At 43.5% G+C, this 18,267-nt stretch overlaps 1 protein-coding gene across 4 annotated transcripts in view; it reads left to right on the forward strand.

The window, feature by feature from the left end:
• Positions 1 to 1,585: 1,585 nt before the first annotated feature.
• The window catches only part of INTU (inturned planar cell polarity protein), an 88,507-nt gene continuing 71,825 nt past the window's right edge, over positions 1,586 to 18,267 (forward strand). For 3 of the 4 annotated variants that reach the window (XM_073641502.1, XM_073641525.1, XM_073641508.1), the window contains exon 1: positions 10,112 to 10,365. In XM_073641502.1, coding sequence (XP_073497603.1) covers positions 10,259 to 10,365 — 107 coding nt within the window. In that variant the 5' untranslated portion in view covers positions 10,112 to 10,258. Of the gene's footprint in view, positions 2,108 to 10,111; positions 10,366 to 18,267 lie in introns of those variants that run through there. The other variant, XM_073641517.1, reaches the window with a different exon arrangement.

Genomic DNA, 18,267 nt, shown 5'->3' on the forward strand with positions numbered 1-18,267 from the left:
TGCATACCAGGATGGGGGATTGGGGGGTGCCATGCATACCAGGATGGGGGATTGGGGTGCCATGCATACCAGGATGGGGGATTGGGGTGCCATGCATACCAGGATGGGGGATTGGAGTGCCATGCATACCAGGATGGGGGATGAGGAGGCCATGCATACCAGGATGAGGGGGGGCATGCATACCAGGATGAGGGACGAGGGGGCCATGCATACCAAGATGAGGGATGAGGGGTGCCATGCATACCAGGATGGGGAGTTCCATGCATACCAGGATGAGTGGTGCCTTGCATACCAGGATGGGGATCAGGGTTGCCATGCATACCAGGATGGGGATCAGGGTTGCCAAGCATACCAGGATGGGGGGTACCATGCATACCAGGATGGGGGATTGGGGTGCCATGCATATCAGGATGGGGATGAGGGGTGCCGTGCATACCAGGATGGGGATTGGGGAACCATGCATACCAGGAAGAGGGATGAGGGGGCCATGCATACCAGGAAGAGGGATGAGGGGGCCATGCATACCAGGAAGAGGGATGAGGGGGCCATGCATACCAGGAAGAGGGATGAGGGGGCCATGCATACCAGGAAGAGGGATGAATGGGGCCATGCATACCAGGATGAGGGACGAGGGAGGCCATGCATACCAGGATGGGGAGTTCCATGCATACCAGGATGAGTGGTGCCTTGCATACCAGGATGGGGATCAGGGTTGCCATGCATACCAGGATGGGGATCAGGGTTGCCATGCATACCAGGATGGGGATCAGGGTTGCCATGCATACCAGGATGGGTGGTGCCATGCATACCAGGATGGGGGATTGGGGTGCCATGCATACCAGGATGGGGATGAGGGGTGCCATGCATACCAGGATGGGGGATTGGGGTGGCATGCATACCAGGATGGGGGATTGGGGTGGCATGCATACCAGGATGGGGGATTGGGGTGGCATGCATACCAGGATGGGGATGAGGGTGGCATGCATACCAGGATGGGGATGAGGGTGCCATGCATACCAGGATGGGGCTGAGGGGTGACATGCATACCAGGATGGTGGCCACATATTACAGGAAGGAGGAGGCCATATATACCAGGATGGGGACTATTAACAGAATTGGGGGACATTATCCCTATAACAGTGTCAGCAGCAGACCCCCTCCCCCTTAACAGGACATCATGACCACATTTTTTGCTTAAATTTTTATTTCTATTTTCCTCCTCTAAAACCTAGGTGCGTCTTATGGTCCAGTGCGTCTTATACTGCGAAACATACGGTAACTGCAAGTTACTCATGCCCCCCACTGCCTCTCACACACAATCTGCTACCCAACTTTCCCCTTTTTCTAAAGGGAAAGTTTGCTTCATTATGTTAATACACCCGCTAGACCTGTATTGATCCATAGCCAGGTAGAATTGCTTTTCAGTTATCATGGAAAGCTGACAATTTGTTATAACTGTGATCAAACTAGTTGTCACCCAGCTTTCTAAGAGTTAAATACTGAAATGCCCACGGGAAATGATCTTTCAGAAAGCTAGAGCTGAAAAGCTCACATCTTAGCATGGGGTAAGCCAGCTACACCTGAGAAGTCACTGCTGGACAAGTCTGAGCCCTCGCTGGTATTTTTTTCATTTCCCTGACGTCTGTGAAATGAATGGGGAGTGGGAGGGCTAAGGCTTTGTTAAAATCACAGCTATGAGCTGCAGAGACAGGAGAGAGGATGGCAGAGTCTACCGCACTGCATGTGCTGATAGTGCAGCACATAGGGTCCCTAAAAGAGGAGGGGACAAGGGACCTCTGCTTGACTGTGGCCACTCAGTCCTCTGCTGGAGTTGGGTTGAAGAATGGGGCACAAAGGGGGCTGCAATACAGACACATTTAGCTCCAAGGCTTTTATAGCTGTAGAAATGACTTTGTCATGTGAGATCCATGTAATCACTGCATCCATCCATTAGAAACCTACACGATGTGCATGGACTAAAAACTTCTCTATGCTATGAGCCAAGCACTAAGAGGATCATGTTTAAAGTTGGCGGTCATATAATCCCACGGGCTGTCACTAAGAGCCTGGATGACCTGGACTCTGTCCAAAGCATCTTGTTTCACAGGTAAGTTAGAGAAATTACAATTCTTCTTTTTTTTAGAATTATGAAAAGTGTCTGCAAGTAAGAGAAGAAAAATCTGGAGTTTGAGAATTGTAGGCACAACGTCCCACCACACCTGATCACAATTGTTGTTGTTATTTTATTATTATTTTGATAAATGTAGTGTCTATCTATCTATCTGTATGTATTGACCTCTAGGTTATCATCCTTCAGGAAGTTAGACCATGGAGATAAGTGAAGCAGTGTTAGATCATATTAAACTAGCCATGGGCATTATTTTTTTGGCCACACAAGCCACCAATATAAACATGAATATAAAAGTATAATGTATTTTGGGACTCGCTGACTATCTCCTGTGAATTTCAACCTGTCTGATTTGTGTCCATAACCATTATTAGTATCAATTGAAAATCAAGAGTTGACAACCTGCCAAACCTCCTAAGCACCGCTATGCAACATGTCCAATTATCTGGAAGTGTTTGGCAATCAACATATTATTAGATCCCACCACTATATTCCCTCAAGAAAAAATGTTGCCTTTCAGTGCTACACTGTATTTCCAATGCCAGTTGTAAGTGGTGCACATGTCATATGATCAAGGCTGAATGTGATTTAGAACTCTGCTTTGCTTTTCTGACCACTTCCATTATGACCTTCTAAAAATGTACAATGAATTAGCAACTTCATTTTACTAATCTGAAAATGATAACATTTGTGAAAAATTAGCCAAAACACCACGAGAAAGGTCTACAGATAAAATGCAGTACAGTGAGCATTTCTCTGTACATGAAGAGTTTGATAAAATACGGAATATTTTGCACAAATTATTGACATACATAGATCTGAAAATCTGCATGTCCTAAAATGTTCCTGTTTCCTGTAGCCTGTAGTAATTTTTTTTAAGCTACAACACTGTACCATGTGGCAGCTAACAGAGTTCGTTGATGTGGATTTTTTTTGTTGAAAAATCCATGCAAACAATAAAAAAAAACAACTTTCAAAAATACATGTTTTTGGACTGTTTTTTTATGTGCTTTTTGAGTATAAGTCGTTTCCTTTTTTTCTTCACCAGACAAATTTAGAGAAGTTTTTATAGCAGAAACATCCATAGAACTGTTATGTTGCTTCTTTTTATATTTGAAAAAAAAAAAATAGCCATGTGTATGATCTTATTACAATGTACAAACATATGAGGTGACAGTACAGAGCACTTTCTAGCGATCGTTTTACACTTAGGCCTGAGACAGGGACAAGGGGGCATCCTCTACGTCTGGAGGAAAGAAAGTTTCATTATAATCACAGACGGGGATTCTTTACTGTAAGAGCAGTGAGACTATGGAACTCTCTGCCCCATGATGTTGTAATGAGTGATTCACTACTAAAATTTAAGAAGGGCATGGATGCCTTTATTGAAAAATAAAATACCAGAAATGAGCACTAGATTCTGTGATTGTGCGTTGATCCAGGAAATTAGTCTGATTGCCGCATGTGGAGTCGGGAAGGAATTTTTCCCCTAACGCCAGGGTTACACTAGCGTATATATCAGATGAGTGCTATCTGATTTTTTTTATCAGATAGCACTCGGACCAATGTTATTCAATGAGGCACTGCTGATGGCCGAATTTTTTTCACTGTCAGAATCTGTCTGAAAAAAAATCACAGCATGCTATGATTTCACTCTGAAATCGGATGCCACTCTCCCATTCAAGTGTATGGGTGCGTGGAAAACATCGGACTGCACACGGATGACATGTTGGTGCAGTCTGATTTCTGCAGACTCACAGAATGGAGAAGATGGAGAAAATTTGTTCTCCATCTTCTCCTCAGTGTGTTATGGTTCTCTCATCCTAGAGAATCGAATCATACTATGCTGACACTCTGAGCAAACTCGGATCAGGGTTTGATCAGTGTCATTAGCATAATCGATAATTCTCTAGGATGAGACAATTTACGGTGGTGTAACCCTGGCCTAATATGGAGCTATTAGTGTCTGCCCCATGGGTTTTTGCCTTCCTCTGGATCAATATGTTAGTCTATGGGTTGAACTTGATGGACTAAAGTCTTCTTTCAACCTTAAAAACTATGAAACTATGTGCAGTACAGGCTTGTTTTTCCATTGAAATTAATAGGAAACTTATTCAAAGAGTATTTTATGTGCTTTTCATGTGGATTTTAAAGAAAAAGCCGCACCAAAATCCACCAAAAAAAAAGGGAACCTGTCACCTTAAAAAAAACTATTTGCCTGAAAATATAGTGGTAATCTGCAGGTAGATACTCTTTAAGGGTATGTGCATACAATGTCTTTTCTTGCTCAATTGTGCTCCGAAAAGCTTCAGATTTCCAAAGACACCAAGTAGTTAAAAGAAGTGATCTGACCATTCTTCAGGCGTTTTCTTCTCAGAAAACACGCTTTACTTTTTAATACGATTCCATGGGAAGGTTCAAGAGACCGCCTGAATACTTTTTGAGCATTTTACCAGTGATTTTGCTTGAAAATCTTCGAGCGCTTTCTCCATTGTTGAATGGAATTAAAAAAAAAATGACCAGAGAATGACAATAAAAAAATGTCCCAAAAATGCTGGAAAAAAAAAACTCTGGTGATCAAAAAGTGCTCAGAAAACGACAAAAAGGAAAAAAAAAATTCTAGAAAAATGAAGATACTTTTTTCTTATGAACAACCCCTTCTAGGATATGCGCACATAAGTCAGATTCCAATAAAATTACCTCTTCACATTGAAATTGTAACAAGAACAAGAAGGACAATCCATAAACTTATGTAAATCGAAGAAGTAGCGGGTGTTGATGACATCTGCAAATGATCACATTTTCAAGCACCTAGCTCCAATCTGTTAGATTAGCTGTGGGAACAAATCAAGCGCAATAGGGTTTTATCCGGTATACAATGTAGTAGGTATAGGGATATTGCTCACCTAGTGTGGTTGTGTGAGACACAGCATAGTAAGGTGTAGACATAAAGGGTTTCCAGCTGCTGCAGGTCCACGGGTTGGCAGATCCAACATGGTTATGAAGTAGTATAACCTGCTCTGCTGGTTGTGTGTCCAGAAAAAAATCCTGTATAAACCGTACTGATATCTCATATACGGCATAGTGGATTTTTTTTTTGTGGATAAACCAGCAGCGCAGATTACCCACATCTCCTACAACTTCATTAGCTTCATTCTGTGGCATCTGGAGGGGCATTAAATCCAGACTGAAAACATATTTTTTAACCACATGAAACCTCAAAAATCGGATCAATTCTTGTGGGATGATTGTGCCATGTTTACTGTTTGTCGACTTGTCACAAAGTGACAGGGACAGAATCCTTCAACTGAGAGACCTTGGTATATCACTCCGGTGGCTGTTAACATGTTAAATGCCGCTGTCAATCTCTGACAGTGGCATTTAACATGGCGGCGCCGAAAGCACGCCACTAATCCCGCCCATCTGCAGGAAACCCCTGTGGTTGTCATTGCCGGGATGCTAGGAGCGCCGCCCAGCGGTCGGTGTTCATAGCAGATGAGCACTTCTGTTTCTGAGGCCCTGCTATGTGTAACACAGGCGAGCGGATGATCGCAGCTTCTAGTCTCCTATGGAAACTATTGAAGCATGTGAAAAGGAAGAAAAAAAATGTTTTTAAAAATATTAAAAGAATTAAAAAAATATAAAAGTTCAAATCACCCCCTTTTGCCCCATTCAAAATAAAACAATAAAAAAAATCAAATATGCACATATTTTGTATTACCACGTTCAGAATCACCCGATCTATCAATATATAAAAAGAATTAATCCGATCGGTAAACGGCGTAACGAAAAAAAAGTATCAAAACGCCAGAATGTTTTTTGGTCGCCACAACATTGCAATAAAATGCAATAACGGGCGATCAAAACATTGTATGTACCCGATTTTTATTTTCACCACATAAATAAAAGAAGAAACTATACATGTTTGGTATCTACGAACTCGTAATGACCTGGGGAATCATAATGGCAGGTCAGTTTTAGCATTTAGTGAATATAATAAAAAAGAAAACAACTGTGAAATTGCACTTTTTTTTGCCATTTCACCGCACTTGGAATTTTTTTCCTGTTTTCCAGTACACTGTATGGTAAAACCAATGGTGTCATTGAAAAGTACAACTAGTCCCGCAAAAATTAAGCCCTCACATGGCCATATTGACGAAAAAATAAAAAAAAGTTATGGCTCTGGGAAGAAGGGGAGCAAAAAACGAAAGCTCAATAAAGGAAAAGGGCCGCGCCGTGAAGGGGTTAATCATCTAGTTTGCTGGCCGCTGGACAGACATCCACTGCACCTCTGTGCTGGTCCAAGAAGACGTGGCAATGGGGGAAGGAGGAAAAACTACTATTTATTATTTGGTATCCATTGGTTTGACTACTGGTGATATGTGAACAGGCACTGATGTGACTTTTGGTGATTTCTAAAGGCACTGCTAAGAGTCAGACTACTGGTGATGTGATAGATAATAAAGATACTGCTGTGACTACTAAAAATACTGCTGTGAATATTGACGACATGTGGAAAGGCACTGCCATGACTACTGGTGATATGTGGAAAGGTACTAATCTGGTTACTGTTGAGATGGTGAAAGGTATTAGTGTAATTATTGGAGATAAGTGGAAATACATTGCTGTGACTACTTGTAATATGAGGAAAGGCACTACTGTAACTACTAGTGATATGGTGAAAGATACTGCTGTGATTATTGGTAATATGTGGAAAGACACTGTGATGCCAACTGGTTACATGTGGGCAGGCGCTGCTGTGACTACTGGTGAATGAGGAAAGGCACTGCTGTGACTACTGGTGAATGAGGAAAGGCACTGCTGTGACTACTGGTGAATGAGGAAAGGCACGGCTGTGACTACTGGTGAATGAGGAAAGGCACGGCTGTGACTACTGGTGAATGAGGAAAGGCACTGCTGTGACTATTGGTGAATGAGGAAAGGCACTGCTGTGACTACTGGTGAATGAGGAAAGGCACTGCTATGACTACTGGTGATGTGGTGAAAGATACTGCTGTGATTACTATGCTGTGACTACTGGTGAATGAGGAAAGGCACTGCTATGACTACTGGTGATGTGGTGAAAGATACTGCTGTGATTACTAGTGATAAGTGGAAGGCACTGCTGTGACTACTGGTGACTTGAGGAAAATAAAGGGTTTGAAGAACTGCGCTAGATGTTGAGATAAGGTGCATTGCTGTCTTTAATGGGGATAGGAGAGAAACTCAGAAAATTAACAGCAGAAAAAAAGACCACGTGGTCTATCTATCCTGCCATATATTATTTTTTTTATTTTTATCTTGGAAATTTGTTCCAAGCTGTTACTCCTCCTTCACTAAACAGAATATAAAAAAATGTATTAAAGCAGAAAATGCTGTAATATTTAAAAATTATTTGTAAGTCCCCTGCCGCTGATCTTGTACTTGTCCTGCATTGATGATGCGCCTGACATGTGCACATGACACTGGCGACCAGTTACTGTCTCCAGCAGTCTTGTGGCATCACTGCTGATGTTTAAGTATTTATTTTACGCACTTATATAGTGGCATTAATTCCACAGCGCTTTACAGACATCATCACTGCCCCCATTGGGGCTCACAATCTACATTCCCTATCAGTATGTCTTTGTAGTGTAGGAGGAAACCGGAGAACCCAGAGAAAACCCACACAAACACGGGGAGAACATACAAACTCCTTGCAGATGTTGTCCTTGGTGGGATTTCAGGACCCAGCGCTGCAAAGAAACAGTGCTAACCACTGAGCCACCGTACTGCTCACATGGCATGTTATCGCTGCAGGACAAAAAAAGGACCAGAGAGAATCACCAGAGCTCAACATTATTGTATCATGCCTTTGTGTGGGGGAGGTCTCCAGGTATTTGAGATGTGTTCTCAGCAGAGCTCTATACAGAAGGATCAAAATCTCCTTCTTTCTACTTGTTCTCCTCTGTCTGTGCAGCCGAGCGCCCTGCTGCCTTGTACTCGGCCTCCCCCATCCATAGACAATGAATGAAGCTGCAGCTCCCATGTGCAGCCGTTCAGAAAGGCATGAGGACCCCATTCTAGTGATCTTGGGACCAGCAATCTCACCTGAAAAGAGGTGATAAAAGTATCTTGTAGAATTACTCTTTGAGCTAACTGGTCTGTAGTTACTGGCTTATTTTTTTTCTATTTTCTTAAAAGGAGTTTATCAGACAATTCATACTGCCCAAACCAGAGGCAGCAAGAATCAGAGCCTGGCAGCACAATGGCGGCCAGGTATGTAGTTCTCGGAAACATTCCTGCGTTTTGGAGGAAACATAGTTTGAGGACTATAGTGAAAGAAGACTAGTCTGAGGCAGCCCCCAGCTGGTTTCTCTCGCACCACTCCAATAGATTGACAGGTCTCTCGAAATGTCAGAGTTTCAGAGAAAAACATCCCTGGCTGCAAATGTTCATATCTGGGCAGCATGAATCGACTGAGAGGGTCCCTTCTCTACTACCCTTCTTAACTTAAGTAAATCCATTGGGGTGCAGTAATCACAAGCTGGAATTGCTTAAAGGGTGTTTTCGCACTTTTTTTTATTTTAAGAAAGAATTCCTCTGGGTGTAGAAAAAAATTCCAGAAACAATGTTCACCTACCGATTCAACGAAAACATCAATCTTCAAAAATGCTGAATACTGTAAAGAGAGGAAGGAAAGTCTGCGATTATTGTGGGGCGAGAAGGGGGTCACTGCAGGGGTTACCGTGAAGAAGGTGGTGGACACTACTGTAAGGACCCATATTAGATGAGGACAACACTGAGGCCCCAATCAAGACTGATGTTTTGCACGCCATTCTGAGGAGTATAATGCGCCAAATTCATTTAGAGGCATCTTTTAGCTGCTGTGCGCCAATGCCAGGTGTACTGCAGTCAGGACCGGGGGACATTTCTTTTGGAAATTATGTCTCTTTTGTGGTCTAAATTACAATGAATTTGTCAGAAGCGCAACCACGCCCCATCCTACCAGGCTCCACCCACTTTCAAAATGTCTGCCGGACTGGCGTAAAAATGCCAAAGTCTCAAACGTCTGTGAAACTATGGGCTGTGCAAAAGTATTGCGACGTCAAGAAGTTTTACGGCAGCATACTTGGTGTAAACTGCTTCATCTATCAGCCCTCTGATTACTGGAAAGGCGATGGGTGGTCAGCGCTGTGATAACTACGACCAATGGAGAGAGCTTGGTGACATCCGCCAGGGAGTATGGAGGGAAGAGCAGGACTCGCGCCATTGTCCGCTGTCAGATGCCAGCCTTGTAACCCCTTAGGTGCTGTGGTAAATAGCAGTCGTGGCATCTAAGCCCGTTACAATTGGGAGGCGCTGTCATGTCAAGCAGGGGCCTAAGAAAAGGCCCCAAATAAACCATCCTTGTACTTGGCACACTCGGCAATTTTGAGACTTTCGATACAAGTGAATAGAGTCACAGATATGGGGGGCTTCACACCTCATTCACAGACAGATGACAGAATTGACATTTTTGGTCACCTCACCCCCCCAAAAAAAATAGAAGCACAGACACTGGTTCCATTACAAACTACAACTCATACTAAAAATAAAAAAATCCCAAAAAGTTATTTTTCACAAATCTTGAATAAATTATATTGCACATTATTTGGCGCTATGTAAGAATACACGAAATATTATCACACGGTGTCTCTGCAGCACAGGTTTATACACCACGGCTGGAGTTCTGCCAATAATCCCCATATTCCGTGTTATCATCTGTCTGCACGGAGACAATACGAGGCGCACAGCCCCCCGTGCAGGACGTGTGCTCTCTGGGGGCCGCGCGCTCTCTTCCCCTGGAAGTTTCACCTGTTTAGCCACAGACTGACAATGCATGCGGCCGAAATGAGCTCTAGGAGATGTAGTTTAGGGATCTAACCAAGTGAAAGCAAAATTGCATTAATTTAACTACAATTACCATAATGCAGTGCGAAGGATCGTATCACGTGTACGGTCGCACCAATCACAAACTTTGTGCTGGAAGGGGCGGATCTGTCGACTTACCTGGAGCCGTTGCTACTAACGCTCAGCACCTCAGCGGTGTAATGTGATGAGGTGAAGCTGCTCCGAGATACCTTGCTCTGTGCTGTGAAGGCTCGGAGTATGGAAGTGCTGAGGGACAACAACCCCCATGAGGACGAAGAGGATGATGAGGGTGGAGGATGGGACAGTCGCTCATCCTCTTATACTGACTGCAGCAGCTGCTCCAGGTAATGTTGTCATGTCGTGACTGCCCCCAAGATCAGGACTTGTCTCACCTGGTAATTAGTGTCCATAGAAGTAAAGGGCCAGTCTGCTGTATAATGTGCACAGGGGCCCTGGCTGACCGTACCTGGGGAGCGGGGTCACATTGTGATCTGCAGGGGCTGCCGCCACGACAAGCAAGTCATAAAGAATCCAACTGTTCTCTTCCAGACATTTTACAATTTGCTTTTCTTGTTACCTTGTGGGTGAATGTGTGACCCCGTTCACCTGTGTTATGCTGTGGTGTACAGCGGTCCTGGGCACTGGGCCTGTGTGTCCCCTGCCTAAGGTCTCATTCAGACAGCTGTAAGTCATGTACCTGTTATATCCATGGTCTTCTTGTAACCATTCATAGGTTATGGGGCTGTTCACATGTCCATGTGTTTCTATGGTCTGTGTGTCCACAAGAATATTCTCTCCGGTTTTTATTGGCGTCACATATAAAAATGACCGATATAAGTCTATGGGTGTTTGAAAATCATGAGTGTCATCAGTGACCAATTGGTGTGTTGTCTGTGGTTAACATTTATTTTACTTTTATAGTGCCATTAATTCCACAGCACTTTACAGACATTATGGGCACTGTCCCCATTGGGGCTCACAATCTACATTCCCTATCAGTATGTCTTTGGAGTGTGGGAGGAAACCCATACAAACTCCTTGCAGATGTTGTCCTTGGTGGGATTTGAACCCAGGACCCCAGCGCTGCAATGTTAACCACTGAGCCACCCTGCTGCTTCTAACATTGCAAATAGATTTGCAATTTATTTTTTCATAAGTGAAAATCAGTGATGGTAAAAACTGACAAACAGACCAAACACTTAAGAAACTCAGACCCTTTTTTTTGCGCACGTAATAAGTTAGTGAGGTCTGAATTAGACCCTGGTGTTATGTCTACCTGCATTGTATACAGCCGGCTGCCCTGACGTACATACCCCTCTGACATGTCGTATCGGAGAGGTTGTAGGCCTCATTCAGACATCTATGATTTTTCCTGTATGAAAACCAAGGACCGTTGTCCTTAAGTGTTTTGGATCTGAGTTTCATCAGAGTTTTCTAAGTGATTTTCATGGTCTGACACCCTCATTGATCAGCTGTTGTTTGTTCTGGCGACTGCTGGATGTAAATATTTTGGGCCCGATTCATCACAGATTTTACATCAGTATTTTGGTGTATAAAGCTTTAATATGTATAATTTTGACTCAACTTGAGGCTCCGATAAAATGTTGCGACTTTTGGCACTCACGCTATTTTTGTCCAGCTATGACAAAGTGGGTGTAGCTGGGATGGCAGATGACCACCGCTCATCACATTCATGACAAGCAGCGGCTTTCACTACTCCTCGAATCTTACTCCAGCAGGGACTGGAGTGAGATTTATGGCGAGGCGCACACAGAGGCGCACGCCACTCGTCAGACGCTACTGATTCACGAAGAGGCATCTACTGCTTCATGAATCAAGAGCGTCTGACTCCAGCACACCTCCTCATGAAGACCGGTGTGAACGATGCCAGTCTTGATGAATCAGACGCATTAAATGAAGCTTCAGTTGCTTCAATCACTGTGTAGCAGCGGCTGCCTAGTCCTGCAGATCAGCTGTATTCTTTTCATAGGAACTGTTGTTCAGTGCCCTCGCCAGTCTTATATTGCTGACCTATCTTAAGGTCTTAAATATGTTATGCCTGGACAACCCCTTTTAAGGCCTGACCTTTATTTCTCCAACCGTATCTCCCGGACTGACCTCAGGTCTCCTGGCCCAATGAGCCAAGCTTACAGTCTCACACATGCCTAGGCTGTTGGTTCAGGCATCGAGGTATATGAATAGTGCAGTCTGACTGTCTGAACCTGGCCCAAGGCTTGGATTGGTTTCTAGATGCCACTGTGGTTGAATCCCTGGTGATTGTATACATGATGGCAACAATGGTAAGTTCATCCTGTTCTGGTTTCAGTTACTGTTTGCTCAGTGTGGCCGCTGTAACATAACCTGCGTCCTCTCCACTGTTCACTGCTTCATGGATGTAAATGATTAATGCTCACATCTGTCAGCGTCACTCAGAGAATGCTGTCAGCCATTACATGAAATCTGGAGAGGGACGTGGGTTTCCAGCATGTGCAGGGCATAAGGTTGTCCAGTGTGCCACTCTTCTAGGAATGCACAGATCACTCTCATGCCCCGTGCTGGGCACTGCACCGTACCGCCTGACCAGGAACATCACTGAGTGTTTATCTGGTCTATTGACTCCGGTCACAGCGGGGATGATTACATTTAGTTTTTAAACACGTACATTTAAAATCCCGATGACAAGTTCCCTTCAACAGATCTATTTTGTTTAAACATTTCCTTGTTTCTTAAAGAAACATTGATTTCTTGGCAGGTTAAGGTAACATTAATATATCCGTGTGTGTGTGTTACCATCTGAGTGCAAATTGTCTCTTCAGTGAGGAAGAGGACTAGAACTCTAGTGCCACCTAAAGGAAGTAGCAATCCTAAAAGTCAGTATTGACCATCTAACGAGCCTTGTCATGTGATTTAGGATAAAAGCCAGAACCATAATCTCAAATTGCAGACACTGTTTCAGGTTACTGCCCCTCGTTAGTGCAAAGTGAGATATGGTTTGGCTGGGTGAGAGGCGTCAGACCGGTATCCAAGGGGTAACGTTTCTCCTTGCAGAGAGTGACATGTTAAGCATGTCAAGGTGAGGAGACTTTTAAGCCGCAATGCTCCTCTGGGAAAATAAATTGCATATTTTGCCAGCGGAGCATTGCAGCTTAAGTCTCCTCATCTTGACATGCTTAACATGTCACTCTCTGCAAAGAGAAACGTTACCCCTTGGCATCTGAGTGAAATGGATCAATTTTTTTTTTCAGGTAGCATTCTAGTTGCATCCAATTTTTTTTTGTTTGTTTGTCTTTTCACTGAAGCTGGCCGACTGTTTGAACTTTATTTTATTCATTGACTCTTGGCAATGGATCAGTTAAAAACAGATGAAACTCAGATGTAAAACTAAACTGCACAGTATATCTTCTGTTTCTCCAATTGTATACGGATTCCTACAGACGTAATATCCTTGTCTGAAACAGATGAGAATAAGACACACTCTAAGTCTCACGGACAGGAGAAGCGGATCTGTTTTTACATTTTAATCGATGGAACTCTGTGGGTCCATGTGATGTTCGAGGAGAAAAATGGACCACAGTAAGATGTTGGGAACATGGCATGTTCCTGCTGTCTTCTCTTAGCTACATTCACAGATGTAGGGTGTGTAGGGAAATGCCTGTCAATCAAGCCAAGTGATGGGGAGAAGCTGGTGAGGGCTCACCTGGATGACTGTTCTCCTCATGTCTGGCCGCCTGAATTTCTTACACTGAAACTCCACAATGTAGGTCTTATCATTGGTGTATTGCCATATACCACGGAAGCTCAGAGGTAGCCCCCTAACATGTCGCGTTCTTGGGATTTCCAGCTGATGGAATTATTAGCAATGCTTCAGAAATTGCTACAGGTTCTCTCTGTCATATCCACACATCGTGACTTGTTGGGTCCTTGAGGACAAGAGTTGAGGAACACTGATCTAGATGATGTTGATCCATATCTGCTCCTGAAATGGCACATAATCTGTGGGTGATTTTAGAAACTTCTGTAGCTGTAAAGTCAATCTTTCACCTGTCAGTGCCATTGTGTTCACTGTCGTTTTCTTAGAAAAATTGAAAAAAAAGTTAGTCACGTAGAACATGTTGTCTCCATAGTAACTGTCATCCCAAGGTAATTTTCATCTATGGATAGAGAAAAAAGATCGGAACAATAAAATAACGGATCTCACTCTAGGCACACCCCATGTACCTGCAGTTATGGGATGTAGATATGTTTATTCCTGTGCGGGCCCTAATCTCTGGCCCTTACGCTCCTATGCAGTTAGATGGCCTTTGAAGTAGAGCTGATTTTGCTACAGCCTCTGATATTTGGAAGGCAATCCTGTATGTGGTCTTCTCTGCTCTGTACCCTATGAGTTGACAACTATACATTGCAGACATCACAGCAGATACAAAAGTTGTCTCCAAGTTTCCCTCATAGCTTGTAAGACGTATTCATAACGCTCATGTAGATGGAGGTAACCTTTCTGACTGTCCCTGCACATAGCCAATATGCTAAATGATTTTTTTTCAACCGTATTTACACAAGAAACTCGCATGACAGAAAACATGATTAGTGATGACAAAAATTCTCCATTAAATGTCACTTTCTTAACCCAACAGGACGTACGGCGGCGTCTAAAAATCACTAAAGTTGACAAATCCCCGGGCCCGGATGGGATACACCCGCGAGTACTGCAGGAATTAAGTAATGTCATAGATAGACCATTATTTTTAATCTTTAAAGATTCCATAATAACAGGGTCTGTACCACAGGACTGGCGTATAGCAAATGTGGTGCCAATATTCAAAAAGGGGACAAAAACCGAACTTGGAAATTATAGGCCGGTAAGCTTGACCTCTACTGTGGGTAAAATCCTGGAGGGTTTCCTAAGAGATGCTATAATAGAGTATCTGAAGACGAAGAACCTCATGACCCAATATCAACATGGGTTTACAAGGGACCGTTCCTGTCAAACTAATCTGATTAGCTTTTATGAGGAGGCAAGTTCCGGACTGGACCAATGAAATGTAGTGGATGTTGTGTATATGGACTTTTCAAAAGCTTTTGATACGGTTCCACACAAAAGGTTGATACATAAAATGAGAACAATGGGGATAGGGGAAAATATATGTAAGTGGGTTAAGAACTGGCTCAGTGATAGGAAACAAAGGGTGGTTATTAATGGAAAACACTCAGACTAGATCTCAGTTAACAGTGGGGTACCACAGGGGTCAGTATTGGGCCCCCTTCTTTTTAACATATTTATTAATGACCTTGTAGGGGCATACAGAGTAGTATTTCTATATTTGCAGATGACACTAAATTCAGCAGGGTAATCAATACAGAGGAGGACAATTTTATATTACAGGAGGATCTATGTAAACTAGAAGCTTGGGCTGATAAATGGCAAATGAGCTTTAATGGGGATAAATATAAGGTAATGCACTTGGGCAGAGGAAATAAAATGTATAATTATATGCTTAATTGTAAAACACTGGGCAAAACTGTAACTGAAAAAGACCTGGGTGTATTGGTGGACAACAAGCTCACGTTTGGTGGTCAGTGTCAGGCAGCTGCTGCAAAGGCAAATAAAATAATGGGATGCATTAAAAGAGGCATAGATGCTCATGAGGAGAACATAATTTTACCTCTATACAAGTCACTAGTGCGACCACACTTAGAATACTGTGTACAGTTCTGGTCTCCGGTGTATAAGAAAGACATAGCTGAACTGGAGCGGGTGCAGAGAAGAGCGACCAAGGTTATTAGAGGACTGGGGGGTCTGCAATACCAAGACAGGTTATTACACTTGGGATTATTTAGATTAGAAAAACGAAGGCTAAGGCTATGTGCCCACGATGCAGAAATGCTCTGGATTTTTTCCTGAGCGTTTCTGCATCTCCATGGCAGAAAAAACGCATGCGGATTGTACATACGTTTTTCCTGCCAGGGACATGCGGATGTGAAGCGTTCTTCACATGCATTTCCGCATGAGGGTTGACAAGTGCTTTCCAAGCGATTTTAGGATCACTTGGAAAGTGCTTGACAACTTGGTCACACTATGTAAATCCATGCAACCGGCATGGATTTATATAGTGTGACCGTAAAAGAATGGTAAAAAATAAATCTATACTTACCTTCCGATGGCCCCCGCAGTCTTGCTTCGCTCCTTCCTGGCTGCCGGCAGATCGCGGTACACTGAAGGACCTGCTGTCACATGACTATGATGTCAGCTCAGGTCCTTCAGTCCACCGCGATCTGCCGGCAAGCGAAGACAAGCGCATCGGGGGCCATCAGAAGGTAAATATAATATTTATTTTTTATTTTCTTCTTTTTTTTACAGGTTCTATGGTACCCAGGTCCGGAGGAGAGTCTCCTCTTTTCCAGACCCGGGTACCATCCGCACATTGAAACGCATGGATTCCGCATGTACAGATGCAGTGATGCTGAATCCAAACGTTCCAATGCAAGTCAATGGCGGCGAAAACGCAGCACTTCCGCAAAATAATTGGTAGTGCTGCGTTTTTTTCCGCAATGATAACCAGCAGAGGAAATTTCCGCAGCATGTGCACAGCACATGCAAATTATCATTGGGGAACATGGCAGGCCTTCTACCAAGCGTTTTTTAAGCATTTCTGCAGCGTTTTTGCCGCTACGGAAACGCTTAAAAAATGCATCGTGGGCACACAGCCTTAAGGTTGATCTTATTACTATGTACAAGTATATAAGGGGACAGTACAAAGACCTTTCTACTGATCTTTTTACTCTGAGGCCTGAGACGGGGACAAGGGGGCATCTTCTACATCTGGAGGAAAGAAGGTTTAATCATAATCACAGACGGGGATTCTTTACTGTAAGAGCAGTGAGACTATGGAACTCTCTGCAGCATGATGTTGTAATGAGTGATTCACTACTAAAATTTAAGAAGGGCATGGATGCCTTTCTTGAAAAGTATAATATTACTGGTTATATATACTAGATTCCTTGATAGGGCGTTGATCCAGGGAACTAGTCTGATTGTCTTATGGAGTCAGGAAGGAATTTTTTTCCCCAATGTGGAGCTTAGTGTTTGCCACATGGGTTTTTTTTTTTTGTCTTCCTCTGGATCAACATGTTAGGCTATGGGTTGAACTAGATGGACTTAGTTTTTAAGGTTGAAGGAAGACTATGTTACTATATTACTTGGCTGACCGTGCAAACTTAAAGGGAACCTTTCACGTGAAAAAAAATGCTATTAACCTGCAAATATGTAGTTGCTAAATATGACTTCTATATATAGTGCAGCTGCTGTATATGACCCCTGTATATAGTGCAGGGGGCTGCTGTGCATGACCTCCTCTGTATATAGTGCAGGGGGCTGCTGTGCATGACCTCCTCTGTATATAGTGCAGGGGGCTGCTGTGCATGACCTCCTCTGTATATAGTGCAGGGGGCTGCTGTGCATGACCTCCTCTGTATATAGTGCAGGGGGCTGCTGTGCATGACCTCCTCTGTATATAGTGCAGGGGGCTGCTGTGCATGACCTCCTCCTGTATATAGTGCAGGGGGCTGCTGTACAGTAGTGTTCAAAAACATGAGTTATGCACAAAATCTTTACACTAGTTTTTATTTACATGCATTGGGAACATTGCACACTGTTTTCTAATTGAAAATATGAAGAGAAATGTACCTTATTTTGCGGATTATAAGATGCACCCCAAAAGATGTTTTTTTTTTTTTTTTTTTTTTTTTTTTTTTTTTAAATGGTGCGCCTTATAATCCATTTTACCTGAGGGGGTGGCGGTGGTGGAGCAGGGGTCACAGGAGCCAGGGTCACAGATACAGGAGATTGGCTACGGCAGGAGTCGGCGATGCTGCAGGCCCTGTCCTTTCACCAGGGTCGCTGATTCAGGATGACTTGGGCGATGCTGTGGGCCCCGTCCTCAGAATAAGTCGGTGGTGAGCGAAGGTTCCCTCTCCCGTACATAGCACTGTGGTGGTCTTAGGGAAAATGGCCGCTGGAGCATGCGCAGATCGAGCATATACATCAAGCGGCGAAGACGTGCCAGAAGGGTTGAAGGCTCATTCCACTCAGCCCGTGGCGACCTCCTGGGCAGAGAAGACAGGTGTCTCGATAGAAGAGATACAGTGCATTGTGAAAGTATTTGGCCCCCTTGAACTTTTCTACCTTTTGCCACATTTCTGGCTTCAAACATAAAGATATAAAATTCTATAATTTTTTGGGAAGAATCAGC

The sequence above is a fragment of the Phyllobates terribilis genome, unplaced genomic scaffold (assembly GCF_046119375.1).
Source record: "Phyllobates terribilis strain yellow unplaced genomic scaffold, ASM4611937v1 Scaffold_1__5_contigs__length_1240528914, whole genome shotgun sequence".
Lineage (NCBI taxonomy): Eukaryota > Metazoa > Chordata > Amphibia > Anura > Dendrobatidae > Phyllobates > Phyllobates terribilis.